Genomic DNA, 15,530 nt, shown 5'->3' with positions numbered 1-15,530 from the left:
TAAAATAGACTTACAACTTTTGATATGCTATAAATGTATCCACCTCACCCCTAGCCTTCTTATTCGACCAATTGGCTTAAAATTATCTCGACTTTCTTGCCTTTCCTTAAGGTTTATGTTGGCACCTCTAGCCTTATCACAATGTGTCTTGCTGATTAAGACTCGGAGATTTGACCTCGTTTTTCTAAAAATAATAATTTCGTCTTGTGTTTGTTTATTGATGCATGTGTTTCCCTTCCTTCCTTTTTATTTGTGTCTTTGTACTATGAAAAAATAAAATATTTGGTGTAGATTTTAGAAAACGAAATTTTGCGATGTTGCTCTGTTTCTTTGTTCTGTCAGAGTTTGGTTTAAGTTTTCTAATCCACGATTTATTCTTGTGAACTTGGGTTTGTATGCTCCAGCCCCCACAGGCATATACCGTATATCATGATGGGCTGGTTTCCTTGCCCCTTTTCCACTTGATGTTCACAATTTTAGAGCTTGTGATCTCTGCCGTAGTCTGATAGTTGTTTCCTTGCGTTGTGCATTCGTGTATACGTTGTTGCTTGTGGTTTTTTCCCTTTTATGTTAGGGGGATTATCCACGTCAAATTCTTGGAGTTTCTTTGCCTATCTAATTCCTGTCTGTACATAATTATTTGGAAAGGAAACGTTCCAAAATGGTTATAGATATAAAAGATGAATAAGATGGATAAAGTGGTGTATTGATGTTGGTGTGTGCATGCTTGTGCTACCTCTTTCTTTATTTCTTTCTGTAAGCTTCTTGCTCTGAGAAAGATACTCATCATAATCCTGAATATGCTACTGATGTGTTTGATTAACGTTCTCTATCGTCCGAAAATTTGTACGATCCTTTATGATGTATGTGTATGCGCACTAATTAAATTTAATGTTGTCCAACCTCGCAACCAGAGGAAGAAACGTTCCGGAAGAGACCAACATCCGTCCAGCCACAGGTAGAGGAGGGTGCAGCAGGGATGCCGCATCCACCCTTCCGCGGATCTGCCTCTGGTCCGCTTCCGTTTATCCATTTGTCCGTCTGCATCTGATCTCTAGCTGCTATTATGTCGTGGTATGTCAAATATATTCCCAGTTGTCCATCAGCGTGGGCGTTCCATATAATAACGCCGAAAAATGCAATAGCTACATCCAAGGATCAAATAGTCCTCAGCTGCGAAATTCGTTATTAGGTTTTTTGTTTCCTCGTATGCACTGTGCGTACTTGTTTCTCGAGAAAGTACCAATGAGAATGTATCATGGTGACCGCACGATTTTAGTGATCATAATTTGGTTTCAACTTCTCCTTTAGTTCATGTCAACGCAGCATGCCAATTCGGTATGTCTTTTAAGTACCAGGTTTTGCCAGAAGAGAGCTTTCTTGGGTCAAAATGAAAGCCTTATTTGATAATTCTGATTCTGTTGTGTGTGTGTTATATATTTTGTTGGGTAGGGAGTTGCTAGTTTTGTGCTGCTACGTTTTGCATGTGGGTGCTATGATATGTATAACCCATCTTCGTTATTTTTGTTCTTGTCAGCCTTGTTTAACCCTTTTCCTGCAATTTTGTTGTCTGTGTTACCCTTACCCGATTGTTCATTTCGTTATTTATCTTTGATTATCTATTTAATTTTTTAAATTATCTTTCATTTTGCCTGTTTTTTAAACTTGTGTTACTTAAAGGTGGGGTCACTATGTTTGACGTTGGTGTTTTTAATGTGTTATCTTTATCAAACTTTAATATTTTCCCCCTTTCCTTCTACTAGCATGACCTTCGGTCTATCTTATCTACATAGCGAATCTTAGGCGTCGGCGGTATCTTGTTTAGGAACTAGTTCTCGCCGTGGCGGCCCTTGTTTTACCAGTCCCCTTTCCATCGGGTTTGCGTAGGATGTATGTTTCACTCTGTATCGGTCTTTTCGACGTTGTGGCCATTTGGGGTTTTTATTGTCTGCTTGATGAACTAGAATTAGGGCCATTATGTTTATTTTCTTCAATTCAGTCTTATAGTTGATTCCCCATTCCCACCCCTTAAACTTGACCTACGGTCTGTCTCTTCGAATCTTAGAATCATTAGGTTATGTAAAAGTGAGGTCTTACATTTTAGTTGTCGTTATTGCGTTATCCTTGGGGTCTTTTGCAGCTGCTTGCTTGTCCTTCGGTCTATCTCTTCGACATAGCGAATATTAGGTAGGGGTGGGGCTCTATCTTCTTTAAGACCTAGATCTCGCCGTGGCGGACCTAATATTACCAGTCCCCTTTCACTAGTTTGTGGGTTTTTTTATAAAGGTTTTTCCTCTCATACCTTTTTTTGTTTTAAGTTCCAATATTTTATATGTCTTCGCCAACTTTTTGATTTTGGCCTCAAGTAACTCCGGGTAAGTGGTTTGTTCTCCTGTTGGTTTTTGTGTGTATTTCTGCCCTTTCCTAACCGTAATAAGGGCAAATGTTTAGCACATATTCAATTATTTCTGAAGTCGGGCAGTGGGAGCAGTTTGTATTTGTTGTCCCTTTCCAGTACTTTATGCGTGTCCTGCCAACAGTGTTTTACATGTTCTTATTCAATTTATTAGTCTTGTGCTTTGGAGTTTTGAAAGTCGGATATTTTATCTTCCCATTTTCTTTATTTTGCCTATTGTGTAGGTGTCAAACTGAGGTCGACTTGTCCCATTATTTCCCGATTTCTTTCCGGATGATGCTATTTATTTCTGTGACGCAGTAGGCGATGTCTTTGAACATGAGTTCATTCATGTTGCTTTTCGCCTCTGCGTCAGCCTTTCGTTTCTCGGAATTAGGATGTGGGAACCTATCAATACTAATTGGAATATTTTTATTGGTTTTCCATTTTGCTGAACGACGTATCTGGCGCGATGTTCCATGTTGGGTCATCTTTTAGATTGATCTGATGCTGGGATTGAAGGACACTGCGCGAATTGCTCAGAATCCTGCTCCAGTTATTGAACTGGTTCTGACGTAGTTTAGCTTTGCTAACTGGGCTATAACTTCTACAGCGTAGCTGGCGCATTCATCCGGTAATCGTCTTCCTAAAGATATGTTTACTTGTGGCATGCCTACTCCCGTTGTTGTCTTGTTGTTTGTTGTGTTATTGTTTTGTTTTGCTTTTGTTTGTTTGTTTTTTTGTTTTAGATACTTCTGTATGTAACTGGGTATAATTACCATATTTTTAGGGATATGTTATTATTGTGGCCATTAGTCCTACTCGTTCGTCATATTTTGGCCCCCATTGCTTTGAGGCTGAAATCAATTAATGATACGGAGCAGGGATATATAGCTCTATCATTAGTTCAGCCATTACTTTCCCACCGGGCATTTTATTCCGTATTCATTTCCCTAATGGCCTATTGGATTTTTAGGGCTTGTGACATAAGATATTTGGTCCTATATATTGATATATTGATATTCGGGTAGGGTACCTGAATATATTTTCCTTACGCCTTAAGTCTAGTGGGGTTGTCCCCTATTATGATAACTTCCTTTATTGAGGTGTTAATGAGTACCCCGGTGCACGCATGGAGCACTTTTGATTAGGTTGTATTCAATGGCTGGGGTAATGCCGCGCTTGCTGATAAATAGACTTGGCATCTGCAGTCAAGTTTGGATCGGACCATTCCAATGGCCTAGTGGCTAGAGCGTCCGCCTCGGATGCGGGAGGTCGTGAGCTTGATCCCGGCCGAGTCATATCAAAGACTTATAAAATTGGTACTAACAGCTACCTCGCTTAGCGCTCAGCATTAAGAGGTTAGTGTTAGGACTGGTCGGCCGGGTGTCAGGATCATCTGACTGGGTGGGGCATCATGCTACATGTCTGCGGCTTGATGCCCCAGTGCTATACATCACTATAAACTGCCATACTGCAGACATTGTAGCTATATGACTGAAAAATTGTTAAAGCAACGTTAAAAATCCAAGTCACCCACACACACCCAAGTCTGTATCGGTTCGAGTCTAGGATTCGGCCAATGTGGGTATGTGAGAAAGCTTGCCAGTAGCTTCTCGTGGGTCGGTGGTTCTTCCCGGGGTTTTCCTGGGTTCTTCCTCCACCATTAATACTGGCCGCCAAGTCTGTATCGTATTAGTGCGTTGCAGTGGGTCACGAGAGTTTGTCGAACATTACTGAATCCTGAATCATCTCAAATTCGACCTTTATATAAACCAGGTACCACGTTAAACGACGAGTATATTCATAACTGAACCATCCCATTGTTCATACGGTGGTACTTATCAGTATATGTCATATGTACAAACATACACATGAACAAAGAGTGGCACGCATAACGTTTTCGTTCACGTACGTCATATTTAAAGAGACGATACGCCAAACATAAGGCAGACAAAATAAAATACACTTTCAAGTCCGTAAAGGGCAGACACAATAACACTGGCGCTGCCTGCCTAGTACATGGATGACGTGACCCTTGAAATTGTCATAATTCCCTTCTTTGTAAAACCCTTACATATTTCTTTATTGTTTAAATCAATAGCGTGGACTATTTTGACGCCAGCTGCATAATAAATTGAAGGCTTACTTGCTGAAACGTCCTGGTTGTAGCACTATAAGGAATTTCCATTTTGTTATTACATTATAAGCGTTTGAAATTCATAAAGTATTTATTTTGTCATTAGAATAAATTACTATGCAGACTGCAGTGTAAGGCAACGAGAAGAAGTAGTTTAAAGTCTTTTCTATTTTTAGTAACGGTGGCCATATTTTAATGCGGATTGCCAGATTACATTGTGTCAAGTGTGGTCAAATTCTACTAAGCTGCTTTGAAGAAGAAATCGTTTACAGATTCTTTTTTTGCTACTTTTAGTAAAAGTGGCACTTCTTGTTTTAGTAACAATGTCCACTGTTAAAGGCAGATCAATCAACATCTTCGATATTAACTTGAAACATCATTCTGCTAGGATGTTTACTGCAACATTTGATTATTAAATCATGTTGAGTGGTTTATGAGCAGAAGTCGTTAAGAGGGTTACTATTTTTAGTAAGATGTCCATTTGTGATAGCAGATCGGTATCAATTTCTATAAATCTGAAAGCATTTTAATGCCAAAATTCTCAGTTCCAAATTTGTTGAAATTTCGTCTGCTGGTTTTTGAGAATAAGTATACAACAACAGTTCTTGACGGACGGACGGACGGACGGTCGATACGCAATGGACGCAGGACTATGCCATAAGCTCCCCTTGCCATAAATACAAACGGCCAAAGCAAAAATTTAAAAGAATGCGATCATAATAAACACTAATATACGGTAATTTTAATTTGTTACAAATTCGTTAACAGCATAATTGACAAGCATCTTTCGCCATCACTACTGAAAGTTAAGTACACAAACATTGATGACCACGCAAATACAAAACAGGCTCCCGATGTTTCGAGCCAAACAATCTCTTCGTTAGGAGAAGAAACAAGTTACATCCACAAAACAAACAATGCACACAAAAACCAAGAGAAGTTCTTGTCTCCTAAATGTTTGAATGACGGGAGAATATACAAAGGACAAAGAAAGAACATACATACATACATACATACATACATACATACATACATACATACATACATGAGTTTACAGCATAAGGACTTGAAACTCAACTTATGTTAGATCAGTCCTCGTTTTTAAAATGTTTGGAGAAAGCATTCCGTTCTCTATGTATAATTTTAATGTTGTGATTACAGGGCTGTTCTTTGCGAGGAAGGGGACCTTGGAGGTATCGTATACTATCACGCGGTAGACTTCTATTTTCTTCATCCTCTTTAGCCGGTATAGTTCAGATCGGTTTCGATTACGACTGCATGCTGCAAAAAGGTGAAGGAACATTTATAAACATTTGTAGAAGTATGTCATTGTTTAGTTGCTAACTTTTTTCACAGGTTTAAGTCGTATTTATTGCAACAAGTTTTAGATGAAAGAGCATTAATAAAACTCACTGTAAGGAAAATACCATTTACGAAGTAGAACATAAACTATAGTCTTGTAAGCGCCTTTTATTATCTTAAATTAAATATTAACTGTTGTTTCAAAATTTAATACTTAAGTAGTTTGGCCAAAGACTGAATTCCTAAATGTTGAGTAATGAGCACCTTAGTTTTTATCACACAACTTCCAGACTAAATGTATCGATCATTACCGACCTTAATAGTAAGAAACTGGCACTAAGTTGGGCAGTGTAAGTGGATTTTGTTTCGCTTTAGGGTTTTTTTTTTGGAGGGGGGAGAATGCATTTTAAATACATTTATTTACGCGACGCTGTCATTGAGACATAGACATTTAATGCGGTTTACAGTGGATCACATTTCTTGGTTGGCCTCATCCAAAAATGTCGACATTCTTTAGTAGTGATTTTGTCCTATCTTTTTTCTAAGCATTTAGATCAATATTTTTTTCAAAGAAATTGTGATTGGTGAGGAGCAAACAAAGCAAATCATCTCCATTGAAAGGTATATGTAACCAAATTATCAAAAATGACACCTATATCCTGAATACTTAGTACGAACCTACATAACTTGTTTTTAACTTGAAATACTTTTTTTCTGGCATATTCAGATTATGATAGTAAAAAAACGAACATGTCTGGTTTGGTTCTAAATAACTTTATAGGTAGCTTTCGTAAGACATAAGTAGACCTTCATAAATACTTAGCAGTGAAACCAATATCTATCTTTCGGATCTTCTGCCTGTGACTATTTATAGGAGAAATCGGCACTCCAAATTTTTTTAGTATACACCTATCAATATTTTTACCCAAGAATAAGCCAAAATGTTACCGTCAATTCCTAAAAGTAGGAAAATGATACTGTATTGTTCTGATCTATTTTTAACATAGTCTCAAACGAGGCTGAAACTACTTTGTCCTGGAAGTTTCCTAGTAACTACTGAACAAGTCTAAAAAATTGTGCCTTATCGTCACTTTACATAGAAATAGAAATGAGTAGCATTCCATTTAACAAATCTGTATCATGTTCCAATAATCTGTCCACTTCCGCTGTAAATAATTGTCAAAATAATGTTAAGTCCCCCCCACCCACCAATGCCTCACACAATGTCCAGACAGACACAGTTCAAAGGCTATTGGCCGTATCTCGGATATAAACTTTCCTAGTTGTTCAACTGGTGAAATCTTCGTGATTCAAAATTTGACAATTGCACAATAGCTGTAAATTACAAGTAATAGCTGTAAATTACATGTCGAAGAACTCGTGTTATTAACAGCGATAGTAGTAAAAATCAGTGACTCTTTTACACGTGCTTCTTTTATATATTTGATATTCATGTATATATCAGTTGTTCAAAAAGTGAAATACGGTTTATAATAAGATGAAAACCCTATCAGAAGGTTGAAATATTAAGATTTTTTCAGTTAGATTTTGGTATTTTATTAATTTATCTGAAAATTTATAGGTATATAACAAAAACATTAATATCATAGCAATTCGATCCTGATTTCAAGATCACGTCTTCTTCTCAGCAGCAGAAATCCGGATCGTGACTCGACGCTTCGCGTCTCGTAATGATCCGATTTTTCTGATGGTGATAACTCAACGTGATCTAGAAATCAAGATCACATTACTTATATATATATATATATATATATATATATATATATATATATATATATATATATATATATATATATATATATATATATATATATATATATATATATATATATATATATATGTATGTGTGTGTGTGTGTGTGTGTGTGTGTGTGTGGGTGGGTGGGTGGGTGGGTGGGTGGGTGAATATCTCGTTGTGTTTGGAAAGAAACGCATATTTCTGGAATAATGTAAACAACATAAATTGCATTTCTCTAGGCCTGTCTTATAATAATTACGATTCATGCAAATGAAAGCCTGTCGGGAAGGATGTCGATCAAGTCGAGACTACTTTTAATCTGAAATGGTAATACCTATCCAATGTCAAATGCATACCATACAGATTATTTTCCAACTGTTATGCGAGACAGAAGTACTAACGTAGCTTGTTTACAACAGTCAGAAAACTAATAGTTTTTAAAATTTCTTTGAGCTGCAGATGGTGTTCATTGCAAAAGAAAATATTAATTACTGATTTGAGAGCCCACTATCCCAAAAGATGACTAAGTGATAATTTTAAGATATTGATGAAGGTTTCCTGAAGTAAATGTTAAGATTTTACTTCAAATTTTGCATATATTTGATTTTCTACTTTGTTACCATTTACAAAAACAAAAACAAAACTAACACAACAATAATCGGACTGAAGTTCCTTCTTCCAGGGACGTTAAGTTCGATAATTAGCCTACATCCCAATATTAGAATTTCCAAATGGTATCAACCCAATCCTGAAAATGCATTCCCATTTAATTTAATTTTTCATAAACTAACTTTATAACAGGTTACGTGACTACTTTTGTCTCGCATAATAGTTGTAAAATATAATGTAATACCAAAATGGAAATTCCTTATAGTGCTACAACCAGGACGTTTCAAGAACTACGCCTTCAATTTATTATGCAGCTGGCGTCAAAATAGTCCACACTATTGATATAAACAATAAAGAAATATGTAAGGGTTTTACAAAGAAGGGAATTATGACAATTTCAAGGGTCACGTCATCCATTTACATGGCAGGCAGTGTCAATGTCATTGTGTCTCCCCTTTTTTAACTTGACAGTGTATTTTATTTTGTCTGCCTTATATTTGGCGTATCATCTCTTTCTCTTTAAATATGACGTAAGTGACCGAAAACGTTATGCGTGTCACTCTTTGTTTATGTGTGTGTTTGAGAGTCTGTGCATATGACACGTATTGATAAATACCACCGTATGAACAATGGGATGGTCCAGTTATGAATAGACTCATCGGTTAATGTGGTACCTGGTTTATATAAAGATCGAAGGTGAGCGGATTCAGGATTCAATAATGTTGGAAAAAGTCTCGTGACCCACTACAGCCCACTAATACGATCCAAACTTGACTACAGATGCCAAGTCTATGGATCAGCAAGCGCCGCATTACTCCAGCCATTGAATACAACCTAATCAAAAGCGTTCCGTGTATGCACCAGCGTACTCATAAACACCTCAGTAAAGGAAATCCTCATAATAAGAGAACCCCAGTAGACTTAAGACTTAAGGAAAATATATTCATGTACCCTATTCGAATATCAATATATAGGACCAGCTATCTTACGTCACAAGCCCTAAAAGTCCAATAAGCCATTCTGAACTAATGAGAGAGCTAAAAATCTCAAAAATCACCCAAGGTTAGATTAAATACTTTCTATATTCCCGTAGACCTGCTCCATATCCCCATCCCCCTTGGACAAATCCTGCTGTACTACTTAATCATTATCACCTTTTTTAATCTTACCTGAAGGAGTCTAAGAGAGGCGTTGATGAAGCGAATTTTTCCTGTCACTGGTAGAGGGAAGCCTTTCTGTCCAAGTTCTGCAATTATATGATCCATCAACAACATTCTAAAGATGCATGCATCAAACAGAACTTTCCATTTAAATGCTTTCCAAAACTAAAACTGATTAAAAGAAATAGTATGTTTTATTACAAAGTATTACGAATGAAATATGTAAAATCTCCTCGTTTTCATGACGTAAGTATTATCACTTTTTTTTTTTAAATCTCTGTTTTCTTTATATAGCCAAAAGTAATCACTCTTTAATACAAATCTTGCTAAGTATTATGGTAGTAGAGGAAGAAGTTTACTGGATACTGCACTAGTGGTCACGTGCACTTGTCTGAGATAAAAGTGAGACTTGTGCCCAGGACACATGTATATGTTAAATCAGTTTAAGCAAAGTTGTTTTGCTAATCAGAAAGAAATCCGTGCATGATAAATACATTCATAATTGGGGAATAAGCGCTTTAGGCTTTAATAAACTCCTTTCGTGTGAAATGTGTCAACAACATAAACGATGCATTATATTTACAAGATAATAAAACAATGTATAAAAAATAGAAGTATGCGCAAGTTACTCAGTGTGTGAAACAACGTTGAATGGCGAATGGCAAATAAAATTATTTCATACCAGTTGTAAAATTAACATGATGTCGTGTCAAGGCCGAAAACAAATAACAAATGATATGCAGTATAAAAAACCCACTGAATTGTATAATCTGGTACCAACGTCAGTACTGATATGTTGTTATCAGTGTAATAATCTGTTGGTATCAGTGTACTGATATAATGGAATCAGTGTACTTATATATTGTTATGAGTGTACTCATATGTTGGTATCAGTGTCGTACTCATTATTTCCATTATCAAACTTTGCACGGTTAAGGGACAAGGAAATGGGTTCAGAGAGAGAGAGAGAGAGGAGAAGAAGAAGATGATGATGATGAAGAAAACTTAAATTTAGGCCTAAATATGGAAAATTATCATGAGGGAAGATATATTTGCTATATGGGAAACGAAAGTAGTTTCAGAGGTGATAAGAATTGATATCACCACACTAGCAATACCAGTTTTATTGATATCAATGTTCTTCACAATGATACATTTTAATATCCCATTATACAATATATAATAAAATATTGAAATCACTCTAATATTTGGTATTGAGTCGTTATGTCGAAAAATATATACCGCACGAGATTCATTTCATGTAAAAATCATGATAAAAAGAAAATTAGGAACCGATATGTGATATAATTATCAAATAAAATTACATTACGTTTACACCTATGTATACAGGAACTGTTAATACTGCATTGTGCACATTATAAAGCTGAGCTCCTTCAGTTATATAACTCTAAGGATGTTTTAAAACGTTAGTTTAATATTTTAGATAAAACCATTCTTATGTTGGTGAATTCATATGCATACATCAATTATTAATATTTAAGGTCAATATTTGTAGTCAACTCAATAATTGTTTGGACAATGGAACATTTCTTGCAGGCAGAGGGACTGGTAACATTCTCCTATGAATGAAACGAAAATTGGTTCTTACCGTTTATTTTCGGAATCAGAACTGTTTTAAGGACATTGTTGATAAGCGCTTGAATAAATCCGCCCTGTAAGAAAATATACTGAAATAAAATACAGCAATATTTTGCGTCTATAAGCACAACGTTTCAAAGTTACCATTAGATGGCTTAATGTCAGCATGAGGCAAGAAAGATTATGCTCAAAAGTCTGTAATTTCTTAAAAAGACTTTTATTTTAAGTATATGTATTTAACTTATGGCATACTGCACCACCCCACTTGACATGCGGGAGCGCTGGAGGGGTTACGGTAATTGTTAAGCACTGCGAATGTAGGGGGAAGGGGATCACAGACTCAAGTGTCACTTTTTGTCATCGTTAGTATGCCCCTAACTATGAGACGAAAACTTTATATTATGCAAAACTTGGGCTCTGAACACATACAAAAATATATTGCCTTGAAGCTGATTGTTCCAGCCAGTAAGACTGATTGCAACTGGGTACAAACAAAATTTCGAAAGCTAACCAGCAATCAAAAGAACCCTTTAAGTGGATTCACATGTGGCATATTTCCATATCGTTCCGATGAGAGACAAAAATACTTTTTTCTAACATGAGACGCAAAAGAACGAAGAGATCCCCAACGGGCTGAGAAGTGTAATTTAGTCGCTTCGTGACATGGAAACAAAGACAGTTGGATCGTGGTGAGCAGATAGATCCCTCTGCATGTTCGTCATTTCCATACTAACAGCATACAGGTTTCGACCAATGGATAACAAGCATGATGCACCGATATTTAACAAATATATATATATATATATATATATATATATATATATATATATATATATATATATATATATATATATATATATATATATATATATATATATATATATATATATATATATAAAATTGTTTTTTTTACATTACATATAAATTTGCACCTGTAACACATTTGCATGATTGCATTACCTTAATACGACGAGATTTGGAGTGTTTAAGTGGGTGTTGGGATATTTAAAAGAATCTAAGTCACATTAAATTTCAACAAATATCAAGGATTTGGAAACATTATACAAACACGATGTTTATTTTATTTTTACCTTTGTAAAGTTGTAAATGCATGGCATATTTTAAAGGTATCAAGGCATCTAACTGAATCAATCAAAATCGAATGAAGACTTACGGCAACTGGACCAACAGCTGAATTTGTCACGTTTAATAGGAGCCTGTAAAATAAAAACGATTGAAATAGTTGAAAAACGTAACATCTCCATAAAAGTTGCTGGTTGATGAAAACAATTCCAGTCAAGACCTGCAGAGGAAATTATTTTCCCCTGCTGCATCCAACAAAAGCAATATTGGATTATTAGACTTGCTTTATTGGCGTGTGAACATGTACACTCATCAGAAAAGGTTGATGCGTCTGACTACACAGATTTAAATAAATAACAGAGGAGCTACAGTTCGTAATTTTTAATTTCAGCAGGAACTGAACTACAAAAAGCATCATCTATTCAATAGACATGTTTTTTTAGTAAAAAGGAAGCAAATATTTCAAGTGTTTTGCAGGATATCGTGCTCATTTGTACGTATATGATAAAACATTGAATCCAAATTCAAATGGCGATTATCTGCGTAAATTGGCAAATATGTTTCTTTCGAAGCTATCACTTGATTCTCTCTCTCTCTCTCTCTCTCTCTCTCTCTGACATGACAATGTACACAAATAGGTTACTGCTTTTATTGTAATTGCGTGAAATTTAACACGATTTTGACCAATTTATTTGGGACATTTGAAATAGGAACAACAAAGTAGCTACTACATGTATCGTCAATTATTAGATATTATTGAACTTTGTGCAATCTCCTATATTACTCATAGAAAGTCTCGGTGCTAAAAAAATATTATGAATTTCAAGAGTAAGTGTTATATTGCAAAATTAATTTAAGAGTTTTAAAAGTTTAAACTCTGTGTTTTATTTACGTGTTTTAAATTTAGTATTACTCATTTTGAATAAATATTCTGTCTCAAAAGACAAACCAATACGGTATTTAAAAAATGCCTGTGCACAGACGGAAAGCTGGCATAGATTACTAAATATTTAACAATAACTTGTACGATGAAATTTATAGAATACTGTCTAAATTGTTTTCAGCTTTCTAAAACGCAAGTCATGCTTTTATTACCCGTTTGCAGTTTCTAAAATGTGTCCTGTTTTTTTCTCTTTGCAACTGCACTTGGTGCAAGATTAAAGTAGACATCCAAGAAAGGGTAGGACCTGTTTTATACTTACTTAATATCATATATTTTGCCGTAGACAAGTTCACTAGCTATGGATACATTGACGGTTGTTTCCATGGTCTGAAAAAATAAATTTTATATATATATATATATATATATATATATATATATATATATATATATATATATATATATATATATATATATATATATAATCACACACACAATTTCTTCTAAAAAGGAAATGTAGAACGAGCAAATGATTTCGAATTCTTGAAACTAAACGTGAACACTTGTATGTTTTGTTAAACAATGCTTCGCAGAAACCGTCATCATCTCACCCGCAGCCGTGTGTTTAAATATGCATCATCTTCTCTTCCACGCTGTGTCTGACCGCTAAATACTTAAACACAATTCTGAAATATTTCTGACGCTGCCATCACCACCGTCACCGCCAAAAGAAAACGCACGTTAGTTGACCATAATAACAAATGATAATGTAAAATAAATCAATAAAATTCTAATCAGCAGTAGTCAACTTTAAAGAATGTATTACCATTGGAACATAAATTAGTAATCTTTATTTCGTCATCTAAAAAGAATTAAAAAATGTGTACCAGCATCATACTAATTTCGGATAAAACTGTATTGGTTAACCTTAGCATAGTAATTCCTCCCAAAATTTTAAGAAGTATTTATAGTATTTAGAAGTCACAGTGAGATGAAGCAGTAACTTAGAAAAAGCTAAAAGTACAGTAACACTTATTGGATACATACAGCGATGATGGACATCAAATATGCTAGACTGTTGTCCTTCTGCCTGGCGTAGAGCACGATTTTTCCGCCACACATGACGTTCAGCCCCTCGGGAGTGATAGTCATCGTTGGGGGATTACCGCTAAATAAGTTAAGTTCTACAGTGCTGTTCGGGAAAGCCTTCTGGAGCTGTGGAACACAATTTTGAAATCACGTTTAAGCAAAACTATCTACTGCATCATGCGCATAAATACATGTTCTTTTTCACGTGCTAAAATTATAGTAAATTTTATTTATTTTTGCTAGCAGCTTTAATGTCTCAGTTGGTAGAGCACTCAACTTGTAAACCAAGGGTAGCGGGTGAAATACGAAGTTGGTTACACGACATACACAATCTCATACGTTACGTCGGTTTGGAGTTGGGGAACTCACCTGTGGAATCAGGCTCCCAAGACATATAAACGACGTGCACGTTGTGTTAAGGATTCCTCTCTGATCAGGAGGCAGCTGAAAGAAACGAAGAATAATTGAATACTGGAAAGCACTTTATGTCAGCCGCGTCAAATATCTGTGGTTTTCTGAAATGAACATACAGAAAAACATTTTTATTCGTGAAGTAGAGCTGCTTGTTCTCGACATGTGGCGTAATGTTGTTGGCTTTGTTATTGTTTATTTTTATAAATAAAAAGAACAATGTAAAAATGATGGATGAGCCAGATCATATTTTTAAGATTTTTCAAACTTGGTGCGTCAAAAGAGACGTATCAACTTTTTCTCCAGGCACCTAAAATAATAGTTAATGAAAATTATTTATGAAATATATAATGTACAATGATAGCCCTGAACTCATTCATCTTTACCTACGGCTATATGAAATCAACATGAAAATCAGAATTTACGAAGTTTTGATGCACGTATCCATGGTGACGATTCACGCATTTGAATATATGTCATTAGTGAGAAAACAAAATCACGTCTAAATTCTCTATTGTTAACAGTTTCATGTTGATCCTAGCACAAGAAATAAATCCTTCTTAGCAAGCAAAACTCTTTACAACTTACGAAAATACAAGATTAAACAGTCAAAATCTCATTCTTCGATTCAAACTGCCTTTCTGTCATTTCTCAGATGCCAGATTATGTCAAATACTCCCTCAGGTTATAAACAAACTTGTGTAAGTTTACGTGGGGTACTGGAAGAGCAACAGCGATGATCAGTATAAAAAGGCAAAGGTATCAAGGTAAAACAAATGAAACAATTTGCAGGTGCGATACTGTACATCACACTTTTATTGGTGATCTAAGAAATAAGTCTGCATGAGAAGGACAGAGCGGAGCTGGAGGGGGGGGGCATTTCGGGCTCATGTAAAATATACATACATCTGCGGCCGTAATGTTGCGAACCAGGTAGTTGTGCATCTGTGCAGCATAGCCCAGTGTGTTAAACATGTAGTCCGATATCCAGAGATACATCATCTTTTGGGTATCCCCAATATCTGCCATTGTAGGGGGTTCAAAGGGGGCATCTGTCTCATCTCCAAGCCAGAAAATCTCACCCTAAAACACAACAGGTTAGCG

At 35.6% G+C, this 15,530-nt stretch overlaps 1 protein-coding gene across 2 annotated transcripts in view; it reads right to left on the bottom strand.

The window, feature by feature from the left end:
• Positions 1-5,252: 5,252 nt before the first annotated feature.
• LOC149780301 (bactericidal permeability-increasing protein-like) overlaps positions 5,253-15,530 on the bottom strand; it is a 31,422-nt gene continuing 21,144 nt past the window's right edge. For both annotated transcript variants that reach the window (XM_089937132.1, XM_089937133.1), the window contains exons 8-15: positions 15,333-15,509; positions 14,385-14,459; positions 13,974-14,141; positions 13,249-13,316; positions 12,138-12,180; positions 10,974-11,037; positions 9,374-9,450; positions 5,253-5,816 (exon numbers count right to left, since the gene is read on the bottom strand). In XM_089937132.1, the coding sequence (XP_089793258.1) occupies positions 5,775-5,816; positions 9,374-9,450; positions 10,974-11,037; positions 12,138-12,180; positions 13,249-13,316; positions 13,974-14,141; positions 14,385-14,459; positions 15,333-15,509 (714 nt within the window). In that variant the 3' untranslated portion in view covers positions 5,253-5,774. The remainder of the gene's footprint in view (positions 5,817-9,373; positions 9,451-10,973; positions 11,038-12,137; positions 12,181-13,248; positions 13,317-13,973; positions 14,142-14,384; positions 14,460-15,332; positions 15,510-15,530) is intronic.

The sequence above is a fragment of the Sinohyriopsis cumingii genome, chromosome 16 (assembly GCF_028554795.1).
Source record: "Sinohyriopsis cumingii isolate HCF-2022 chromosome 16, ASM2855479v2, whole genome shotgun sequence".
NCBI classification, from domain to species: domain Eukaryota; kingdom Metazoa; phylum Mollusca; class Bivalvia; order Unionida; family Unionidae; genus Sinohyriopsis; species Sinohyriopsis cumingii.
Note: the sequence above shows the minus strand (reverse complement) of the source record. Positions and strands in the feature narration are given on the sequence as shown.